The sequence below is a fragment of the Morus notabilis genome, unplaced genomic scaffold (assembly GCF_000414095.1).
Source record: "Morus notabilis unplaced genomic scaffold, ASM41409v2 Scaffold1879, whole genome shotgun sequence".
Lineage (NCBI taxonomy): Eukaryota > Viridiplantae > Streptophyta > Magnoliopsida > Rosales > Moraceae > Morus > Morus notabilis.
Window position 1 is genome coordinate 27,187 of NW_010365290.1, and position 19,723 is coordinate 46,909.

At 35.3% G+C, this 19,723-nt stretch overlaps 3 protein-coding genes across 8 annotated transcripts; 2 read left to right on the top strand and 1 right to left on the bottom strand.

The window, feature by feature from the left end:
• The first annotated feature begins 214 nt into the window (after positions 1–214).
• LOC21385041 (ABC transporter C family member 4) lies at positions 215–9,524 on the top strand. The gene is made up of 12 exons (XM_010107695.2): positions 215–398; positions 1,739–3,954; positions 4,079–4,399; positions 4,653–4,739; positions 4,840–5,469; positions 5,565–5,729; positions 5,859–6,153; positions 6,497–6,711; positions 7,373–7,678; positions 8,696–8,759; positions 8,852–9,091; positions 9,187–9,524. The coding sequence occupies exons 2-12, from the start codon at positions 1,855–1,857 to the stop codon at positions 9,285–9,287; spliced, it is 4,524 nt and encodes a 1,507-aa protein (XP_010105997.1). The 5' UTR covers positions 215–398; positions 1,739–1,854; the 3' UTR covers positions 9,288–9,524.
• A 1,410-nt stretch (positions 9,525–10,934) lies between these two features.
• LOC21385042 lies at positions 10,935–12,696 on the top strand. Of its 2 annotated transcripts, none has more exons than XM_024171965.1 (3): positions 10,935–11,451; positions 12,132–12,253; positions 12,371–12,696. In XM_024171965.1, the coding sequence occupies exons 1-3, from the start codon at positions 11,100–11,102 to the stop codon at positions 12,449–12,451; spliced, it is 555 nt and encodes a 184-aa protein (XP_024027733.1). In that variant the 5' UTR covers positions 10,935–11,099; the 3' UTR covers positions 12,452–12,696. The 2 variants fall into 2 exon arrangements, with proteins under 2 accessions (XP_024027733.1, XP_010105998.1); XM_010107696.2 differs by having other exon boundaries at positions 10,937–11,451; positions 12,335–12,696.
• A 611-nt stretch (positions 12,697–13,307) lies between these two features.
• On the bottom strand, positions 13,308–17,127 carry LOC21385043 (probable E3 ubiquitin-protein ligase BAH1-like 1). 5 transcript variants are annotated; one of them, XM_024171964.1, is made up of 7 exons: positions 16,640–17,127; positions 15,549–15,793; positions 14,800–15,054; positions 14,350–14,487; positions 13,880–13,938; positions 13,640–13,774; positions 13,308–13,448 (listed from the first exon to the last, which is right to left on the bottom strand). In XM_024171964.1, exons 1-6 carry the CDS (start codon positions 16,809–16,811, stop codon positions 13,669–13,671), a joined length of 975 nt encoding a protein of 324 aa, XP_024027732.1. In that variant the 5' UTR covers positions 16,812–17,127; the 3' UTR covers positions 13,308–13,448; positions 13,640–13,668. The 5 variants fall into 5 exon arrangements, 2 of the variants coding, with proteins under 2 accessions (XP_024027732.1, XP_024027731.1); XR_002903071.1 differs by lacking the exon at positions 13,308–13,448 and adding an exon at positions 14,167–14,280 and having other exon boundaries at positions 13,755–13,774; XM_024171963.1 differs by lacking the exon at positions 13,308–13,448 and having other exon boundaries at positions 13,511–13,774.
• Positions 17,128–19,723: the final 2,596 nt, after the last annotated feature.

The following is a 19,723-nucleotide window of genomic DNA, read 5'->3' on the forward strand; positions in this document are numbered from 1 at the left end:
TATTAATCTTATGAACACATGAACGATGTTATATGGACATAGAAAATAATTACCCTTTGTCGGAAACCGGATTTTAATCACTCATTTTTTTAGTGCCAAATGCAACGATCACATTAATTAACCCGGTTGGGGGACTCACTGTTCCTCGAGCGGCCCAGAAATTGACTCGTATCTCCTTTGTCTTGTCTTTCGTGTCCATAATATTTTTATTTAATAGGCACTTCATTTATTTTCGTCCAGGATTTCAGCTCCACCAACATGGAAAGCTGATCACAATTTCATCACGTCGTTGTCTGACCATACAATAGAACAACTGGTTTCCTTCACAATCTCTCGCGCTTAGACTCCGAGAGAAAACTGGAAAAAGTTTTCTCGGTCGCCAAACACTCAGCTGAGAGGTAATAAAACAATAATTCTATAATCTCTCTCTCTCTATCTCTCTCTCTCTCAGCAAAGCTTTTGCATCCATATGGTTTAGTTTACCGGTCGCCATTTTCTTTTTCTAATGCCAAACTTTGTGTTGTCTTTTGATGAATCTTTTTTCTTGGTTCCTTTCCTTACTTGACTATTCATTTCTGCTTTTCTGATCTTTATTGTGTGTACAAAGTACAAACTGTTTATTACAAGGTCAAGGATAATAATTAATGTTCTTTAATTAATTAAGATAGTTTTTAAATGCGAAATGGTTTTAGTTTTTGCATAATTATTATAGTAATAATGCTTGTTTCGGCCAACTACTATTCATTAGTTTGACCCTATATTATAATAATCCTTTGATTGACAAATGAATCAAAATACTTCAAAGAACTCCCGTATCACATCCTTACCTGATTCATTCAATATTAATGAATATTTTCTTTCCCTCTCTTTCTTCTTACTTTCCTCGACAAAAAGTTGTTGTCCGTAGAGGATCCCATTGGCGTTGCTAATTATTTGCTTCAATTAATTCACTTTTATTTATTTATTTTCTCAAAAGCAATTTAACGTGCGGATGGCCAATAAAGCAATTTAAAATTAGCTGCAAAATAGTTTTTAACTGCGAAATGGTTTTAGTTTTTGCATAATTATTATAGTAATAATGCTTGTTTCGGCCAACTACTATTGATTAGTTTGACCCTATATTATAATAATCCTTTGATTGACAAATGAATCAAAATACTTCAAAGAACTCCCGTATCACATCCTTACCAGATTCATTCAATATTAATGAATATTTTCTTTCCCTCTCTTTCTTCTTACTTTCCTCGACAAAAAGTTGTTGTCCGTAGAGGATCCCATTGGCGTTGCTAATTATTTGCTTCAATTAATTCACTTTTATTTATTTATTTTCTCAAAAGCAATTTAACGTGCGGATAGCCAATAAAGCAATTTAAAATTAGCTGCAAAATGTTTGGCCTTTTACCAATTCTGGGCTTTCCTGGAAATAACTCTAGAAGGTTATAATTTATTTATAAAACCAAAAAACGGTGTGTACAGTTGTCTTGCTAATTTGGTTTTTTCTCTGCCTTAAAATGGCAATTTTAAGCTCTTAAGCTCCTCATCTTTCTTACCCTTAGACAGTTTCCAACCTGTCTTCTTGCTGATGAAATACGTGTAATTTATATTTCGTCTATTTCTGTCAGGTTTCATCTCTTAAAGTTTTTATCAGAAAATACTAATCTTTTTTTCTTCATCAGTTAATTTGTTGTATATGATTTTGACATAGGAATTGTAATATTGTTCTGTTTTATCTTTCCAGGGAACAAGAAGGATATATATATATATATATATATATGTATATATATATTGATGAGAATCAAGCAAGTATAAGCCAGTGGAATTTCTATAGCCTTTGATTTTAAGTCTCTAGGAATCATGTCTTCATCATCATGGATCACATCCGTTTCCTGTTCATCATCTGCAATTTCTCTTTCCCATGATGACTCATCTCTCTCAGCTGTATTCCAATGGCTGAGATTCATTTTTCTCTCTCCTTGTCCTCAGAGAGCTTTGTTGTCTTCAATAAACCTCCTTTTCTTGTTTACCCTCCTGGTCTTTGCAATCCAAAAGCTCTTATCTAGGTTCTTCTCCAATGACCAGCCCAATTCCAACCTCAACAAGCCTTTAATCACGACCAACAACAGGACTCATCTCAGAACAACTCTGTGGTTTAAGCTCTCAATTATCGTCACTGGTCTATTGTCACTTTGTTATCTTGTTGTATCCATTTTTGCATTCACTAAAACCACAGAATCCACATGGAAGATTGTAGATGGCCTTTTCTGGTTGGTTCAAGCCGTAACTCACATAGTGATTGCAATCTTGATCGCGCATGAGAAGAGATTCCAGGCCTTTAAGCACCCGCTATCGCTTCGAATTTACTGGATTGTGAACTTCATAGTCATTTCCTTGTTTACTACATCTGGTATTATTCGTTTAGTCTCAAGCCAGGATCCAAATTTGAGACTAGATGATATAGTTTCATTAGTGTCTTTTCCTTTGTCAATTGTTCTTCTTGTTATTGCCATTAGAGGCTCAACTGGGATTACTTTGGTTAATGAATCAGAACCTGGGATGGACTTAGAACCTGAGTTATACGAACCCCTTTCGAGCAAAGCCAAGGTGAGTGGCTTTGCTTCAGCTTCCATAATTTCCAAGGCCTTTTGGCTTTGGATGAACCCTCTTCTTAGCAAAGGCTACAAAGAGCCACTGAAAATCGACGAAGTCCCGTATCTTTCTCCGCAACATGTAGCTGAGAGAATGTCAAAGCTCTTTGAATCAAAATGGCCTAAACCAGATGAAAAATCAAACCACCCGGTTAGGACGACACTTCTCAGATGCTTCTGGAGGGAGATTGCTTTTACAGCTTTCCTTGCAATAATCCGTCTCTGTGTCATGTACGTTGGTCCTGTTCTTATCCAAAGTTTCGTGGATTTTACCTCAGGAAAAAGAAATTCCCCTTATGAAGGATACTATCTAGTACTGACTCTTCTTGTTGCTAAGTTTGTTGAAGTCTTAACAACTCACCAGTTCAACTTCAACTCTCAAAAGCTAGGAATGCTTATCCGTTCCACTCTCATCACTTCCTTGTACAAAAAGGGTCTTAGATTGACGTGCTCAGCTCGGCAGGCTCACGGGGTAGGACAAATTGTGAATTACATGGCGGTCGATGCACAACAGCTCTCCGATATGATGCTTCAATTGCACTCAATATGGCTGACGCCATTGCAAGTCACAGCGGCCTTGTTGCTTCTGTCCAACTACCTTGGTGCTTCTGTGGTCACTGCAGTTCTTGGAATTATAGCAGTTATGATTTTCGTTGTTTTGGGAGTGAAAAGAAACAACAGGTTTCAGTTTAATGTAATGAAAAACCGAGACTTGAGGATGAAGGCGACGAATGAGATGCTGAACTACATGAGGGTGATCAAGTTCCAGGCTTGGGAGAATCACTTCAACAAGAGGATTCAAAGTTTCCGTCAGTCAGAGTTCGGGTGGCTGACCAAGTTCATGTACTCACTTTCGGCCAACATTGCTGTCATGTGGAGCACTCCCTTGATGGTATCGACTCTCACGTTTGCCACAGCAATTATGTTGGGAGTTCCTCTTGATGCCGGGACGGTGTTCACAACCACAACAATTTTCAAAATCTTGCAAGAGCCAATCAGGACTTTTCCGCAGTCTATGATTTCGCTTTCGCAAGCTATGATTTCGCTCGGGAGATTGGATCGTTACATGCTTAGTAGGGAACTTGTTGGTGATAATGTGGAGAGAGTGGAGGGTTGTGATGGTAGAACTGCTGTGGAGGTTAAAGATGGTAAGTTTAGTTGGGATGATGAGAATGGTGAAGAGATTTTGAAGAATATAAACTTTAATATCAACAAAGGGGAATTGACAGCTATAGTTGGGACAGTGGGATCTGGGAAGTCTTCACTCCTAGCTGCAATTCTTGGTGAGATGCGTAAAATATCAGGAAAGGTATGATTAAGATTCAACACTTAATATGTTCACACACACACACACACACATACACACACATATATATCTATATCATATATAAATTACATGTTTTATTTATTCCCTTTCGGTTTGTGAATGGCAGGTGCGAGTTTGTGGGACAACTGCATATGTAGCTCAAACATCATGGATTCAGAATGGAACCATTGAAGAAAACATCCTATTTAGTTTGCCAATGGACAGAAGGAAATACAATGAAGTTATTAGGGTTTGTTGCTTGGAGAAAGACTTGGAAATGATGGAGTTTGGAGATCAAACTGAGATTGGAGAGCGTGGAATCAACTTAAGTGGTGGCCAAAAGCAGCGGATACAGCTTGCCAGGGCTGTATATCAAGACTGTGATGTCTATCTTCTTGATGATGTTTTCAGTGCCGTTGATGCTCATACTGGCTCAGAAATTTTCAAGGTGAATCACTGCTTACAAAATTTCTTATAATTTATTTTATTTTATTTTATTATTGCGCCCCCGTCCCCTGGAACTTGAACTCAGGACTCAACACGTTGAAAGCACGCACACACCCACCAACACCAATTGATGATAGTGTTGGCAGACTTTTACTAAAGGAAAATGATGCTGTAACTCTACATGCTCAATTTGAAGCAACAAGAATTGATTCTCTTTCATTATTTTAGTGCTTAATATTTACTTCATTTCACAGGAATGTGTCAGGGGAGTGCTCAAGAACAAGACTGTCATTCTAGTAACTCATCAAGTTGACTTCTTACACAATATTGATCTTATCTTGGTAAGTCAACATAAGCCAAGAGGCAGCTTCAACCATTTTTGTAATTTTGTTCTTAAGTATACAGATGTGTTGTGAACTTGCTTGCTTCCTAAAATATCAGGTCATGAGAGATGGGATGATAGTACAATCAGGAAAGTACAATGAACTGCTAGATTCAGGCATGGATTTCGGAGCACTAGTAGCAGCTCATGAATCCTCTATGGAGCTCGTAGAAGCTGGCGCCACCATAAGCAACGAGAGTTCCACGAAACCACTAAAATCCCCTCGATCCCCTTCAACCCATGGGGAGGCCAACGGCGAGAGCAACACTTCTGACCAGCCAAAATCGGATAATGGCAACTCCAAGTTAATCAAGGAGGAGGAGAGAGAAACTGGGAAAGTGAGCCTCCACATCTACAAAGTTTATTGCACCGAAGCTTATGGATGGTCGGGTGTGGCTGTAGTGTTGCTGCTGTCTCTTGTATGGCAAGCATCTTTAATGGCTGGTGATTACTGGTTAGCCTATGAAACTGCAGCGGAACGTGCCGTGTCGTTTGATCCTTCCCGTTTTATTTCTGTATACGGCATAATAGCTGCCATTTCGATTGTGTTGGTAACTATGAGATCCTTTTCTAGTACCTTTTTGGGGCTTAAGACTGCACAGATTTTCTTCTCGCAAATTCTCCACAGCATCTTGCATGCCCCCATGTCATTTTTCGACACCACACCCTCGGGAAGAATTCTCAGTCGGGTAAGAACGATTCTCTTCCTAGTTTTATATGAACTATTGATGAAAGTATGCCAAGTTAATCAGCTAACTGATGGAAGTTCTGTTCCATATAACAGGCATCGACTGATCAGACCAATATTGATGTCTTTCTTCCCTTCTTTATGAGTGTTACCATTGCCATGTACATAACACTGCTCAGCATCTTCATCATTACATGCCAATACGCCTGGCCAACAATATTCTTGTTGGTTCCACTTGTTTTCCTGAATGTCTGGTATCGGGTATGAGTCACGACCCTTCATTTTAGACTCTAGTGTTCCGTTCTCTTTCACATTGTAACAAAAATAATAATAATTATAATAATAATAACGAACATAAGAAAATAATTAATTATACCTCTTGGTTTTCAGGGATACTACCTTGCAACATCTCGTGAGTTGACTCGCCTTGACTCAATCACGAAGGCTCCTGTAATCCACCACTTCTCAGAGAGTATCTCCGGGGTCATGACAATACGCTCTTTCCAGAAACAGGACCGTTTCTGCCAGGAAAATATCAGAAGGGTGAACGAGAACTTGCGCATGGATTTCCATAACAACGGATCAAACGAGTGGTTGGGTTTCCGTTTGGAACTTCTGGGAAGCTTCATTCTGTGCATGTCTACCCTGTTTATGGTCTTGCTACCAAGCAGTATTATAAAGCCAGGTATGAGATTATTTATTAAAATTTGTTACTTCACAATACAAATGAGAAAAATGTTAGCGTCACTTTTTCTGTCACTCTCTCTGTCACTTTCTGTATTAACTGTTTGATACGCGGACTTCACTATTACATTTTATGTTTAAATATCTACAAATAATAACCAATTTACATCTTTTTTAACTTGATGCAGAGAATGTTGGTTTATAAGAGAAATGCTAGCGTCACTTTTTCTGTCACTCTCTCTGTCACTTTCTGTATTAATTATTTGATACGCGGACTTCACTATTACATTTTATGTTTAAATATCTACAAATAACCAATTTACATCTTTTTTAACTTGATGCAGAGAATGTTGGTTTATCTCTTTCTTACGGATTGTCCCTTAATGGTGTGATGTTCTGGGCTGTCTACATGAGTTGCTTTGTGGAGAACAGAATGGTTTCTGTTGAAAGGGTAAAGCAGTTCACAAAGATTCCATCAGAAGCAGAATGGGAAATCAAAGACCGTCTTCCTCCTCCAAACTGGCCCACCCAGGGCAACGTTGACCTCAAAGATTTGCAGGTAAGTGTCCCCATCAATTCTCCCAAACTCTACCAGAGACCTTTTTTTTTAATTAAAATTAATCTCAATAATATCATATATGAAAAATAGATCCTTTTCATGGATTAAAAGGGCTTTTTGCGAGAAAAAATCTAAACTGAGATAAAAAAAAATGACAAGAAAAATGCTCTTACGTTGATATGGTACATGATTATCATTCTTCCCTTAAAAGAGAATGTACATAATTGTTGTAGTAATTACCTGATGCATGAGTCTTCGTATTCACTGCTTATTTGACATGTCATTTAAATTTAAAGACATTACCAAATAAGTAAGAAGTGAGGTATTTTTAGTACTAAAAATACTTTAGCAACTAAATGAAGTGTTAATTTGATCTGGAACACAATCAATAAGATAAGAAAATGGAACAACAAATTCAAATGTACTTAAATTTCATTACAACACGAACATTTTTCTTCTTTTTTAATTAATTGCGAACAAAAAGAAAAAGGAGAAATTCCTTAAATCTAGCTAATTGCCAACACTTGAGTGCGAATTAAGAAAAAGACTAATGAACTGGTTAAGTTTTTCATAATCACAATGAATATTTTTTCAATTGAGGTAAGAATAATAAAAAAAAAAAAAAAACTCATCTTGGGAATGAATTATTGACGATGAGCAGGTGAGGTATCGGCCGAACACTCCATTGGTTCTGAAAGGACTCACTTTGAGCATCCATGGTGGAGAGAAGATCGGCGTCGTTGGACGAACGGGAAGTGGGAAGTCGACTTTGATACAAGTGCTCTTCAGGCTTGTGGAGCCCTCGGGAGGCAAAATAATCATCGACGGCATCGACATTTCCATACTTGGCCTTCATGATCTCAGGTCTCGATTTGGGATCATCCCTCAAGAGCCTGTCCTTTTCGAAGGAACTGTAAGAAGCAACATCGACCCTGTTGGAGCTTACTCAGATGAAGATATATGGAAGGTAATATATATACTATACTTCTTTGTTTGTGAAGTTGTGAGAGATGTTTTCTTCACAGTTTTGTCTCATACTGCTCTTCTTCTGTAGAATATTCTCTTTCTCAAGTAATTACTGTGTCGAAGTTAGTTAATTATCAAAAAGTTATTGTTTTCCAATTTGTGTTGATTTTCATGATTCTGCATTTTTGTTATAAGCATACCCCGAGACCTAGCGGAGGCATATATAATTTACGTATTTAATTCCTTGTACGTTTCATGTTTTCCCTCTTTTTTCATGTCGTTTTCTGATATAATGTCGCCTTTTATGAATCTTGTCGTTTAGAAGTTTTTGTCGTTTCTACTATTGTCTTTGTAATAATTGGCGTTTTATAGTTTTTGCCGTTTTCTTATAGTCCTCGTTTCTAAGTTTTGTCGTCTTCTATATGTTGTCCTTTTTTCCTGTTCTTGTTACTATATTATTGGCGTTTATAGGATGTTTTCGTTGTGTAGAATAGGAGATAGGGTCGTTTTTACGATGGTGGATCCTAATAATTAAGTCGTTTAATGATGATATTTTTTTTTTCTAATCTTAATATATAATGTCGTTATATCAAGTTTTCTGCCTTTATAGTGTTGTCCTTTTTTCTGAACAAACTCGCTTTCTCTTAAAGATTTTCACGAGATATTTATTCCCTTTTTTTTACGGCTCAAATTTTTTATTATATTATCTTTTTTTATAACATTTTAAATTTAATTTTTTTATTACTGCATTTTATTTCATATAAATTCACATTTTAACTTAAATTTTCTAATTCAAAATGTGAAAAGAAAGGACCATCATTTTTTAGGATGCTAGTTCATTTCCATTAGATTTTGATTTATTTTGTTCATCTGTTGCCACAACAACCACGAAAAGCCGATTTTCTTTTTCCTTGCGCAAATCCGGCTGACCCAAATCGAATTTTAGTAGGAATTCATCTTCTTTTTACGATATTTCTTGTCATTAATGTTTGCATTAACCTCGTTAATGTTTCTGTAGAGTCTCGACCGGTGCCAGCTCAAGGATGTGGTAGCTTCAAAATCAGAGAAACTCGATGCTAAAGGTACTAATTCTCACTTCATTTTTAAAAATTTTTTAGTACCATTTCCTCAAACCAAAGTATTCTTCCTCACAATTTTGCTATCACTTAATCAGTGGCTGACGACGGAGACAACTGGAGCGTGGGACAAAGGCAGCTCCTGTGTCTAGGACGAGTGATGCTAAAGCGCAGCCGGCTATTGTTCATGGACGAAGCCACTGCCTCGGTCGACTCACAAACTGACGCCGTAATTCAAAAGATCATCCGGGAAGATTTCGCTTCTTGCACCATCATCAGCATTGCTCACAGAATTCCCACGGTCATGGACTGCGACAGAGTGTTAGTGGTAGATGCAGGTTAGTACTAATTGTTGTTTGCTTTCTAGCTATTTTAATCTCGTGTGTTCTTTTAAGGCATTTTTATGATTTTTTTTTTCCTGATTTGATTATAGGACGCGCTAAAGAGTTTGACAAACCGTCGCGCTTGATTGAAAGGCCGTCGTTCTTTGGAGCATTGGTTCAAGAATACGCCAATAGATCGTCTGGACTATAATTAATAATCCAATCCAACAATTTCTCTGTTTGGTGCTAATATCTTGGCAAGTCTCTTGAAGTGCAAGTTCTTGTGTTTCTCGTGCCACTACAACAAATGATCGCAGGGGCGGAGAAAAAAGCGTTGCGGTTTCTGCTGTGAAAGAATGGAAACAACCTTTTTGTCCTATGAACTGTTGAACTTGGTATTAACACGTTAATAACAAATGTACTTCCCAATATTCTACCCAAAAAAAAAGAAGTTTGCTTGCGCATATTAATGTATTATTGACTTCACTTGTAATTCATGATGGTAGTTAGCAACATTGTAGAAGTCTCCATGAACTAGTCAACTAGAAAGCTAAAGCTTAGAAGCAACAAAATAGAATTATTGAAATCAATTCGGTTTATAGGTGTTGTTTGGTTCACGGGTTAAAATTAGAAAGTTTAAATCAAAATTCTAATTTTTATGAGAAAAATATTGTAACAAAAAAGTCTAAATCGTAGTTCAAACTCACAAAACAAACAAGCTCATGTTTCTTAATGACCTTATTCAACTCAAACAGGCTGCTCTCACTATAAGGGTAAAGAATACTCTGTCAGATTACACAATATTTTTTGTTGAAGAAAAAAGGTCTCGTTTTGGCCGTTTTGAATTCGCATCTCTTTTCATCAATATCTCATGCGTACCCAAAATTGAAAAAAAAAGAAGTTTGCTTGCGCATATTAATGTATTATTGACTTCACTTGTAATTCATGATGGTAGTTAGCAACATTGTAGAAGTCTCCATGAACTAGTCAACTAGAAAGCTAAAGCTTAGAAGCAACAAAATAGAATTATTGAAATCAATTCGGTTTATAGGTGTTGTTTGGTTCACGGGTTAAAATTAGAAAGTTTAAATCAAAATTTTAATTTTTATGAGAAAAATATTGTAACAAAAAAGTCTAAATCGTAGTTCAAACTCATGAAACAAACAAGCTCATGTTTCTTAATGACCTTATTCAACTCAAACAGGCTGCTCTCACTATAAGGGTAAACCGGTAAAGAATACTCTGTCAGATTACACAATATTTTTTGTTGAAGAAAAAAGGTCTCGTTTTGGCCTTTTTGAATTCGCATCTCTTTTCATCAATATCTCATGCGTACCCAAAATTGGTTCCAAACATAGCATCTGTTAAATTTTAAATTTTGGTTTTTTAGTTAATGCGTTGACCTTCTACTTGGTAATCATATTATCATTTTTAACTTTTTGAAACTTAAAAATTTTCCTCTTATGCATATATTCTTTTGAGAAATTTCCTTTTATAATTTCAGAACTTAAATTATATGAAAAAATAGACATACCAATATAAATTTAAGAACAAAATATAATATCATTTTTTAAAGAAAATAAAATAATATATGAAATATGGTATTCTTTTATGCCAAAGCATTACCTTTGGGGAGAATGTCTAATAAGAAATAAATTTCCTCCTATTAACTACTACAGATTGGTCTACTTTGTTCCCAGAAATAAAAAAAACGAAGGAAAAGAAATAAAAAGATGTACCAGGTATAGTGTTAAGTGTCAGGATTAAATTGTCAAAACAACAAAGGCATAGGATAAAAGAAAAGAAAGTGTTACATTTGGGGACTAACAATGCAATTTATCTTTTCTTCTTGTCCCTGATCTCAGAGACGAAACGCACCGCTTAGAGCTTAGAGCTTCTCGGTTCCTGACATTAAACCCTAATCTAAACCCTTAACTGCATTTTCTTCCCCAATTGTTTGCCCTAGAAATCCAAATCCAAACCACATTTAGAGAGAGAGAGAGAGAGAGAGAGAGAGAGAGAGATGGGAGGATCGCGAAGAAAGTACAAGAAGTCGAGGCCAAAGGTACGGGTAGGTCTGCCAAAGAAGAAGCCGAACGTGTTCAAGCCGGCCTTCAATTTCCCTCCCAAGCTTCGCTCTTTGCTCGAAGAAGAAAGCAATCTCCCCAAATGGGACGACCAAGCCAGCGTCATCCAAAACTACAAGTCGTTTGGCGTCGTTTCCAACCCCAACTTGCTCGGCGTTCGATCCCGAACCCCTCACCTCATCCAAAGCGATTCTCTCCAGGTCCCCCTGCCGCCTCCGACCTCCAATTCCAACGGCGACGCCGAGTTTGATGGTCTCGCCGATACCGGAAGCGATCTCGAAGAAGACGGTGAGTTTCTCGCTTTAAAGTATAAATCTTTGAATGGTTAATTTGGATATTCTCAAATTTCAACTTCTAATTTTTGCTTTGCGAGTCAAATTTTTCATTCTGTTTTTAAATCCATGTTTAACCCGAGTTTCGATTTTGGATAAAATGCTAATCGAGCGAGGGTAATGTAATTATAGAACACGAGTTTTGGTTAATTGTGGATGGATGGATAGCTTGGCTTTCTAAGCTGATTATTAATTTGTTAATTTGTTTTTCTATTAGTTATTACATTTTTGTACATTTTTGCAATGAGTTTCTGGATCCTCTTTGGAAGTATTTATAGATTATGTAATAGAGAATATTTCCTTATTGGATTGTGCATTACAAACTTCTGATCGAACACTCAATTTTTTGTTGGTTTTAGCTTGAGTGAAAGTATGAAACCAAGTTTGTGTTTATCTATTTTACAGTGCTGTGTTTCTGTTATATATGGAACCCCATGGGTTGTCATGTCTAAAGAAGCTTAATTTGATTGAAGCAAAGCAAAAATTGCCATCTTATGTCTTCAGAGAGGGGATTTGTTTGTGTCTATTAACTTGTTTCCCCTTCTCTATCTATTGTTGTTGAACTGAAGTTAATTGATCTTATCGGATGGTCGTTGTTATTTTGTTTATTTGGTGCTTTTTGTTTGGATTGTGCAGACTTGAAATCAGCGCTGGGAAAGAAACGAAGAGATGGGAAATCTGCGCCTCCACAACCATTGACTGCCTTGCAGCGGCGTCATATTGGCCTGTTCATTGAGAAACATGGGGACGACTATCAGGTAAGAAGCAAGCATTATTCGAGTCTGAAATTTGTTGGTTTCTTTCTTACTCTGCCTCACTTAATGAGCTCTTTGTTTCAGAGTATGTTCATGGATACAAAACTGAATTCTATGCAGCATTCTGTTGCAACCTTGGAGAAGCTATGCGGAAGATACCACATGTGTAAAGACAAAAATCCATTGATATGTCCCAGTTGAGAATGACTCTGGTCTGTGTGGTATGCACGTTTTTGGGAGAGTTTTGGACTATAATGCGAGAGCTGCTCTCTCGTATTCCTACTTTTGATAATTGATGTTATTCTCATATTTCTTTGAACTTAAAATGGTTTAATTGTCCTATTTTAACTAGTAATTCTGAATCTAAGAGCATCTCTGATGCAATACCAAATTAATGTACTAATACCAAATTATGGTATTTGAGTAGGAAATTTATTCTGTAATGCAAAAATTTTGACATTTGGTTGTTTGATGTGTTGGTCTTTGCATTCAGTAATTACAATATTGTTATTTTCAAAATATATATTTTGAAATATCTGCTTGTAAAAAAGTGTTTGCACAATTTTTGGAAAATATCGGTTCACAAATACTGATTCGGTGAAGTTGTACTGTATTTTGCACAAAATTTTGGGAAATATCGGGTGTGTTTGGAAATCATTCTAAAATGATTTTGTTTTTTGTATGAAAATAGAAATGAAAACATTTTCAATCTCAGAGATAAATCATTTTTAAAAATGCGTTTGGTAATTTTATTAAAAGATTGTTTTCAGTATAAAAAAATAATTAATGTTTCTCTCTCCTCGAGAGAGGAGAAAACATAAACAAAAAATAAAAAACGATTAAAAGTCGTTTTCATTTATCTCTTATTTTACACTAAATTAAAAAATTATTTTCATTTATGTTTTTTGTCTTTAATTATACCAAACGTCATCTCTCTCCGATTTTTATTTTTTTCTCAAAAAATATGAAAAATAAAAACAAAAACGACACTAAACACTGCCATGCTTTTTTTTTTTTCCATTAAAATTTGAAGTCTTCAATCTGACTGATACATGTATTGTCATCCTTGCAAGTTGCATAATTGAATGGTCCAGAAAGTAGTGCGACTCTTTCTCCAACTAAAAACTGTTACCAGTGTTTCCCCCCACTAAAAGAAATGCTCCATTTTGATTCATGCACCAAAAGTTTGGTCCAACATCTGGAAGATATTGATAGGCATCATTTGTCAAAGGCCACGTCATAAATCACGTATGAAAAAGATTTTCAAGAAACAAAAGTTTATTTACAAAATTATGCACAAAAAACAACTGGATTACATTTGCATTACATCAGTACATGACAATAAACATTAACAAGTTATTCTAGAACCAATTTAATTTAACCACCTACGAAATAAAAAGAGAGAGTTGTGTGATCAATTAGACACCCATGAAAGCCCGACATTGCGATTCCCAATGTTCCTTTGCTTGTCGAACTCTCTCAACTCTTTCTGTTTTAAGCCTCTCCTCCCAGTATTCACGGCAGCTTTTCAAATCAATTAGAGCCAAATGAGAGATTGATATCCGGTTTACGTAATTTGAAACAAGAGCTTTTGCAAGAGTAAAATTGACTTTGTGGGCAGATAAATACCTTCGGCTTAATAGAATGCTAAGCTCCTCCAAGTGTACACTGCCTTCATAAACTCTTACCTGAAATAAAAACAAGATAATCACAGACTGACAGTTGAATATATTTAAGGGATATTTAGAATTTTGTATATTTAGTTTATGAAAAGAAGTAGCACTTATATTTTGGATGTTCCTAGGTCTGTACATCCGAGTTTCAAATATTGTAATTTTTTTTTATATAGCTTTGGAACTAAAAGCTTGTTTTTATACTCATATTGACAAATTTATTTGGAAAAATCTAAAAAATACATTCATGTCTGGGTTTGTGACATCCCCTTTGGCAACGTACGGTGGTTTAGCATCACAATTATCAAGTTTTGTGGTTCGCAATCCAACACTGGATCACATCCATGGCTGCTACCCCTGATTGAATTAAGCAAAAAAAGGCGAAGTAAATACAAAATATGAGTTAATGAATTGACATCGATTTACCTCTCTACAGAGAGGGCATTTTGCTTTAGGCTCTGCGGACTTTAGTCCATCTACGATCGTCACCGAAGCAGATGAACAAGCACACATGTAGCAGAAAATATGACCACATGTGAGAGCAACCGGATCAAAAACTATGTCCTGTTAGAAGACAGGAAAAAAAACAAAGATAACCTAATAAGTAAATGACCTTTCTACGAGTCATATGTAGAATACATACTTAATAGAGATCCCAATTCTTATCTTAAATTTTTTAATACCAACTCACGTATCTATTTATTAGACGTATCTTTTTAATATCAATTGGCGTAAAAGTTCTTTAAACATTTGTGAATAAGAAAATATAACTCGTAAATTACGTTAGTTGGTATTAAAAAGGCTTTCATAACAATTAGGATCACTAACATTATCAAAAGAAGAAAAAAAACCCAAAAATGAAATCTGGGGACTTACCAAGCATATGGAACAAGTCAAGTCAATATCAAGCTTGACAGAATCAAAGAGCTCGCAAGTGAGAGATGGTTTACCATCAGTAAAGGTGAGTGAACATCCATCAAATAACACAGATGTCCTTCTTGATTTCACCTTGATTTCTCTCAAATTGATGTGGAAAGCCATTAGTTCACAAAGCCATGGACTCTGAAGGATCTCGATGTGCATGCTTTGAGCTTGCGACTTGAATGCTTGTCCTTGCTTGGAGTCATGAACCTGCTCAAAAGCAGATAAAACACCTCAATATAGTACTCAATCTGGTTTATAGCAACCAAAACTTTAAACATTTGTTTGGTAAGATGGGATGGAAAATGTAAAGAGAAATGAGAAGCAAAATACAAAGGTGAAGAAGGGGCTTTTCTTTAATGTTGTTTGGTGAAAAAGAAATAAAGGATGCAAGAAAACGTCTGAGTCTAAATTATCGTATGATCATACTTTCATACAAAAGAAGAAAATGAGATATGATTAGGGCCAAAATGATTATTGAATATATATTCTTTTTCATCAAATATTTTCTCGTCATTCTTCTTTACAAGGTTGAACGGATAAAGAAATAGTAGGCCATACGAATATATAACTTATTTCTTTCTCAATTTTCTCTTTATCAAACAACGCAACATTCTCCTTTCTTCTCCAAAATCCCTCTTCTAATATCTTTCCTCTCCCTTTTTTACCCTACCCAAACGGAGGCTAAATGGAGATAAACTTACCTTATCATATTTCTTTAGTATTTTACGCATGGCAATGGCGTTGATAAGTGCATAAGTAACTAGGTCCTTGCCTTCTTGAATTAAGGCAACATGGTTACCTTGTAGCTTGCCTTTGAACCAGAAAAAATACTTTCTGAAACCAGAAGCCAAATGCAGCTCAAGCAGTTTCTGTGCACGCTCATTGAAGCAACCCACCACTGCTGACATTTCCTTTAGAAGTGAAGGAAAGAAAGTTCCATCACAAACTGCAAAAGAACAAACTCAGATTAAAAAACCCCCCACAAACAACAATTATATAATAACTATGACATTTACTTAGCAAACATGGATTTAATAAAATTGGTCATTTTCACCGGCCCAGAGAATTCAACCATTTTTTTTTTTAATTTGCTCCTAAAAATTGGTCAGATTCCTATATCACCAAATAAATAGTAGTACATGAAAGTTTGTTTCAATAACCTTAGGCCATGAGCAAGGAATATGCACAGTTTATTTTGTGAAAATAGATGCAGCCAAACTTTTCAGAGTCCAATTTATAGGGTATATTCATAAAAAGTCTAATAAATCTCTTTCATCCCACCAAAAAAAATATCAATTTCTAGGTGGGTATGCTTAAATTGAAAGAGGAAATTTTGCAAGAAATGGTAGAAAATTTTACTCGGGTGGACTTTGTAATAATCTCCGGTGTATATACATCACTAGAAAATAGACAAATAATTTAAAACAGAAGTTGACAAGAAGAATGAGAAAATGACGGAGAACATACGTTGTCTCATCTGTTATGTGATAATTGTACTCCAATTTTGAGCTTATAACCAAACACATCTTATCATTCTCATCAGTTTTGGTTCATCATCATTTTTTTTTTCGGTTTGCTAGAATTAAGATTTAAAGCTTAAACACTGAAGAGATTTCTACAAAAAAACAAAAACAAAACAAAACAAAACAAAACAAAACAAAACAAAACAAATAAAACTATAAACCAGGAGAAACCCAGAAATTCGAATCCCAGATATAAATACAAATACAAACATTAAAAAAAAAAAAAAAAGAACCAATAAAAAGCAGATATATAAGTGGCTTATAATCACCTGCACAATTGTGAGGGCAGGGTTGGTCATGAAGAACACCATTAACGTCGTTCTGTGAGTGTAAATCTCTCCGACACTTCTTTAAGATCTTCTTGAGCTTCTTGAACCCAACCCCAGGTAGTTTTTTCTCTTGTCCTTCCATGTACGCCTGATATTTCTTGCAAAATTTCATCTTCCTTCAAACTTCAAACAATACGACGCAAAATCCCACCCGACACGACAAAAGAAATAAAATAAAATAAAATAAGAAAAAACAGACAAGGCGAAAGAAGAACGAGGATGGGGAGAAAAAGAACTAATATGAAACAGAGTTTTTATTTGTTTATTTATTTATTTATAAGGAGATTTCTCAGGCGTTCCTCTGTTTCTACGTTCAGATGTTTAACGGTTTTTTGGGGAGTCTAATTGGTGACGAACATATAGAAACGACAATTTCAGATACTGAAATGAAATCTGAATTCTCGGGCAAGGCAATAGTCCAATTTATCGGGAACTTTGATATCCATATTTTTTCTTTTGTTTGAAAAAGTTAGAGCTCATTTAGTTTATGTATTAAAATTATGAGATTAAAATTATTTTTAATTTATATGTATTTTTTATGAAAAAAATATTATAACGAATTATAAATTATGATTCGAATCAAAAAACGAATTATCTATCGAAACGGACTCTTAATTTATCCATATTTTGAAAATCTTTTTTTTTGAGTGAGTGGGCTAATAGATAGCTTTCTCACTTAATTCCTCACCTGATATGCTCTACTTTTACGCGCTCTGAATCCCCGCCTACAGTTAGTTTTACTTACAGTTACCATAATAACCATATTTAAAAAAAAAAAAAAAAAAAAAAGGAAAAACCTTGATTTGTGGAGTGAAAGTTGAGGTGAGAAAAAGTGGTTATTGTCTAAGGTTAGTCATAGTTACACTTTTGACTTTATTATAAGATGATGAGTGTGAGTTTAAAAAAAAAAAAAATTTTGAGATGAGAAAAAAAGTCAAAAAACCAAATTTTATAGATTCAAAGTATGTTTAAAAGGAAGTAGTTTAAAGTTTCCAAATTAAGATGATTATTTATGGTATAATTTACTTTCTAATTCTGTTGATACCGTTTTCCATTTCAATCATGGGATAATGTTGTAGTAGTATTGTGTTTTTTTTCATACAATTACGAAAGGCACTAATACTGTTTTTTTTTTTTTTCCTTTTCTTTTTATAAATAACACCTTTTTTTTACAAGCAGAACTGAGCCCGAAATTTTCCTAAAGTCTTGCCCCAAATTTTTTGATGCCATCTACGACATAGTTACATGTTTTTTTTTATTTTTTTATTTTGAGTTAATTATGAGTTACAAGGTAGGGATAAAGGGTGGCATACCCCACAAACAAAGTTATATGTTAGTTGCTTATAAATTTATGCCTAAAATTATCGTCTGGTCATTTGAAATAAAAATAAAAATATCGTATTGTTGGTAGGTGAGAATGTTAATTGTCCATCAACGTTGGTCCCCATCCACTTGGGCACTTAGGCACATAAAGCACACGCTAGTCAATTGCTCATAATTCATATCGCTTGCTTAGAATAGGTCGGTAACATTTTTCTTGTATCGTGGCTTCTAAATACTTCAAATTAATTTTAATTTGAATATATTTTCCATTTTACATAAAATAAAATAATGTCATCATTCACTTTTTTTTAAAGAAAAAAAAAAAACTCAAATCAATGTTGTACATTAGCACATTACTTAGAAGGGAAATAAGTGTTTACCAAGTTTCTCTACACTTTCTTGAACAACTCATAAATAGAAAAAAGGAAATAAAGTAATACAAAAAACACTCACGAGTAGTAATTAACCAAATCCACCCGTGATATATGAGTTTTTTTATTGACCCAAAAATTGGAAAGACTATTGTCTGCGGCTTTTATTCCAAGTTACGTGATTAAGTTGTGGTTCCTGTTGGATTTGACGAGACTTTTGTGCAAATGTGGCTAATTTGGTTCCTAACAATTAGCATGTTTGAACACTATTATTTATATTTTACAAGTTTGAACTATATACTTGCAAGATACTAGTTTTGTGAAGATATGGATGAGTCAATTTGACGAAACTCATCGGTGATTTCCTTTAAAGCAATTGAAGACAATAGTCATTTTCTTCCTTTTTTTAATATATATATATATATATATATATATATGTGTATATATGTGTGTATGTATGTATAGTTGAGAAGTAAATCTATCTCGTTTTTTTCCCCGCGCTAAAAATGTGATGGAAATTTTTAGACTTTTAAATTTGGAATATGACTTCATTATACTGCTTCTTTTCCAAACAACAACAACAACAACAATAGTAACAATAATGTTGACGGTGGAATTTCATCAACAAGTACTTACCGGATTACTCTTCAATAGCCCGTTGGGTTACCGGTTAGGAACTGATAGTTTTACTGAATGTATTGAATTTTGTAGTAGGGTTTTTGCTAAGTTGTGAAGTGAATGAGATTATGTTTTTTGATATTAAGGACATACAAGAAGTTTATAGTGGTTCACTCTGTTAATCAAGAACTACATCCACTATATTGTATTTCTCTTGATTTTGCTTTTACAAATTACATGCACGTAAAGAAAAATCTCTTCATCCCCTCCCTCTCTCATCTTTCTCTCCAAAGGCGGCCTCCTCCCTTTTATAGTGGTAATTCCATGAGTCTCTGTCCAATGGGAGGCGGTTTGGACCATTGAACCGTGTCTTTCATGGGGCCCGCCCACTCGAGTGGCCTATGGCCTCTTTTGTACAGACCGTAGCCTGCCATTGCCTTTTGGACTGTTCACTCATCCAATTTGTCCCCCCATTACAGCTCTGTAGATCTCTGTAATAGCTAGTGATATGTTCCAAGCGATTTTAGGGGCTTGTAATCATTTCTTATGCAACTGACCTTCTCCAAATCCAGACGCAACCTTCTCAGGGGTCTTCCTTGGGACGTGGGTCCAGTTGCTTACGGTCTGCCGTCTGCGCCTATGTTGACCTCTGTTGAGGGTCTTTTCTCCCGGCCGACTTCATCATGCCACTCTTGTCCGGTCTTGCAGACCT

What these genes read in the sequence shown, in the direction of transcription:
- LOC21385041 (XM_010107695.2), top strand. Translation starts at nt 1,855, where the DNA reads ATGTCTTCATCATCATGGATCACATCCGTTTCCTGTTCATCATCTGCA. An exon ending in CTGGCTCAGAAATTTTCAAG is followed by an intron (nt 4,400 to 4,652) that starts GTGAATCACTGC and finishes TTCATTTCACAG; the next exon opens with GAATGTGTCAGGGGAGTGCT. An exon ending in AGAGAAACTCGATGCTAAAG is followed by an intron (nt 8,760 to 8,851) that starts GTACTAATTCTC and finishes TCACTTAATCAG; the next exon opens with TGGCTGACGACGGAGACAAC.
- LOC21385042 (XM_010107696.2), top strand. Translation starts at nt 11,100, where the DNA reads ATGGGAGGATCGCGAAGAAAGTACAAGAAGTCGAGGCCAAAGGTACGG. An exon ending in AAGCGATCTCGAAGAAGACG is followed by an intron (nt 11,452 to 12,131) that starts GTGAGTTTCTCG and finishes TGGATTGTGCAG; the next exon opens with ACTTGAAATCAGCGCTGGGA. An exon ending in AACATGGGGACGACTATCAG is followed by an intron (nt 12,254 to 12,334) that starts GTAAGAAGCAAG and finishes TCTTTGTTTCAG; the next exon opens with AGTATGTTCATGGATACAAA.
- LOC21385043 (XM_024171964.1), bottom strand. Translation starts at nt 16,811, where the DNA reads ATGAAATTTTGCAAGAAATATCAGGCGTACATGGAAGGACAAGAGAAA. An exon ending in TGACTTGTTCCATATGCTTG is followed by an intron (nt 14,488 to 14,799) that starts GTAAGTCCCCAG and finishes GTCTTCTAACAG; the next exon opens with GACATAGTTTTTGATCCGGT. An exon ending in AATGCCCTCTCTGTAGAGAG is followed by an intron (nt 13,939 to 14,349) that starts GTAAATCGATGT and finishes TTTTTATTTCAG; the next exon opens with GTAAGAGTTTATGAAGGCAG.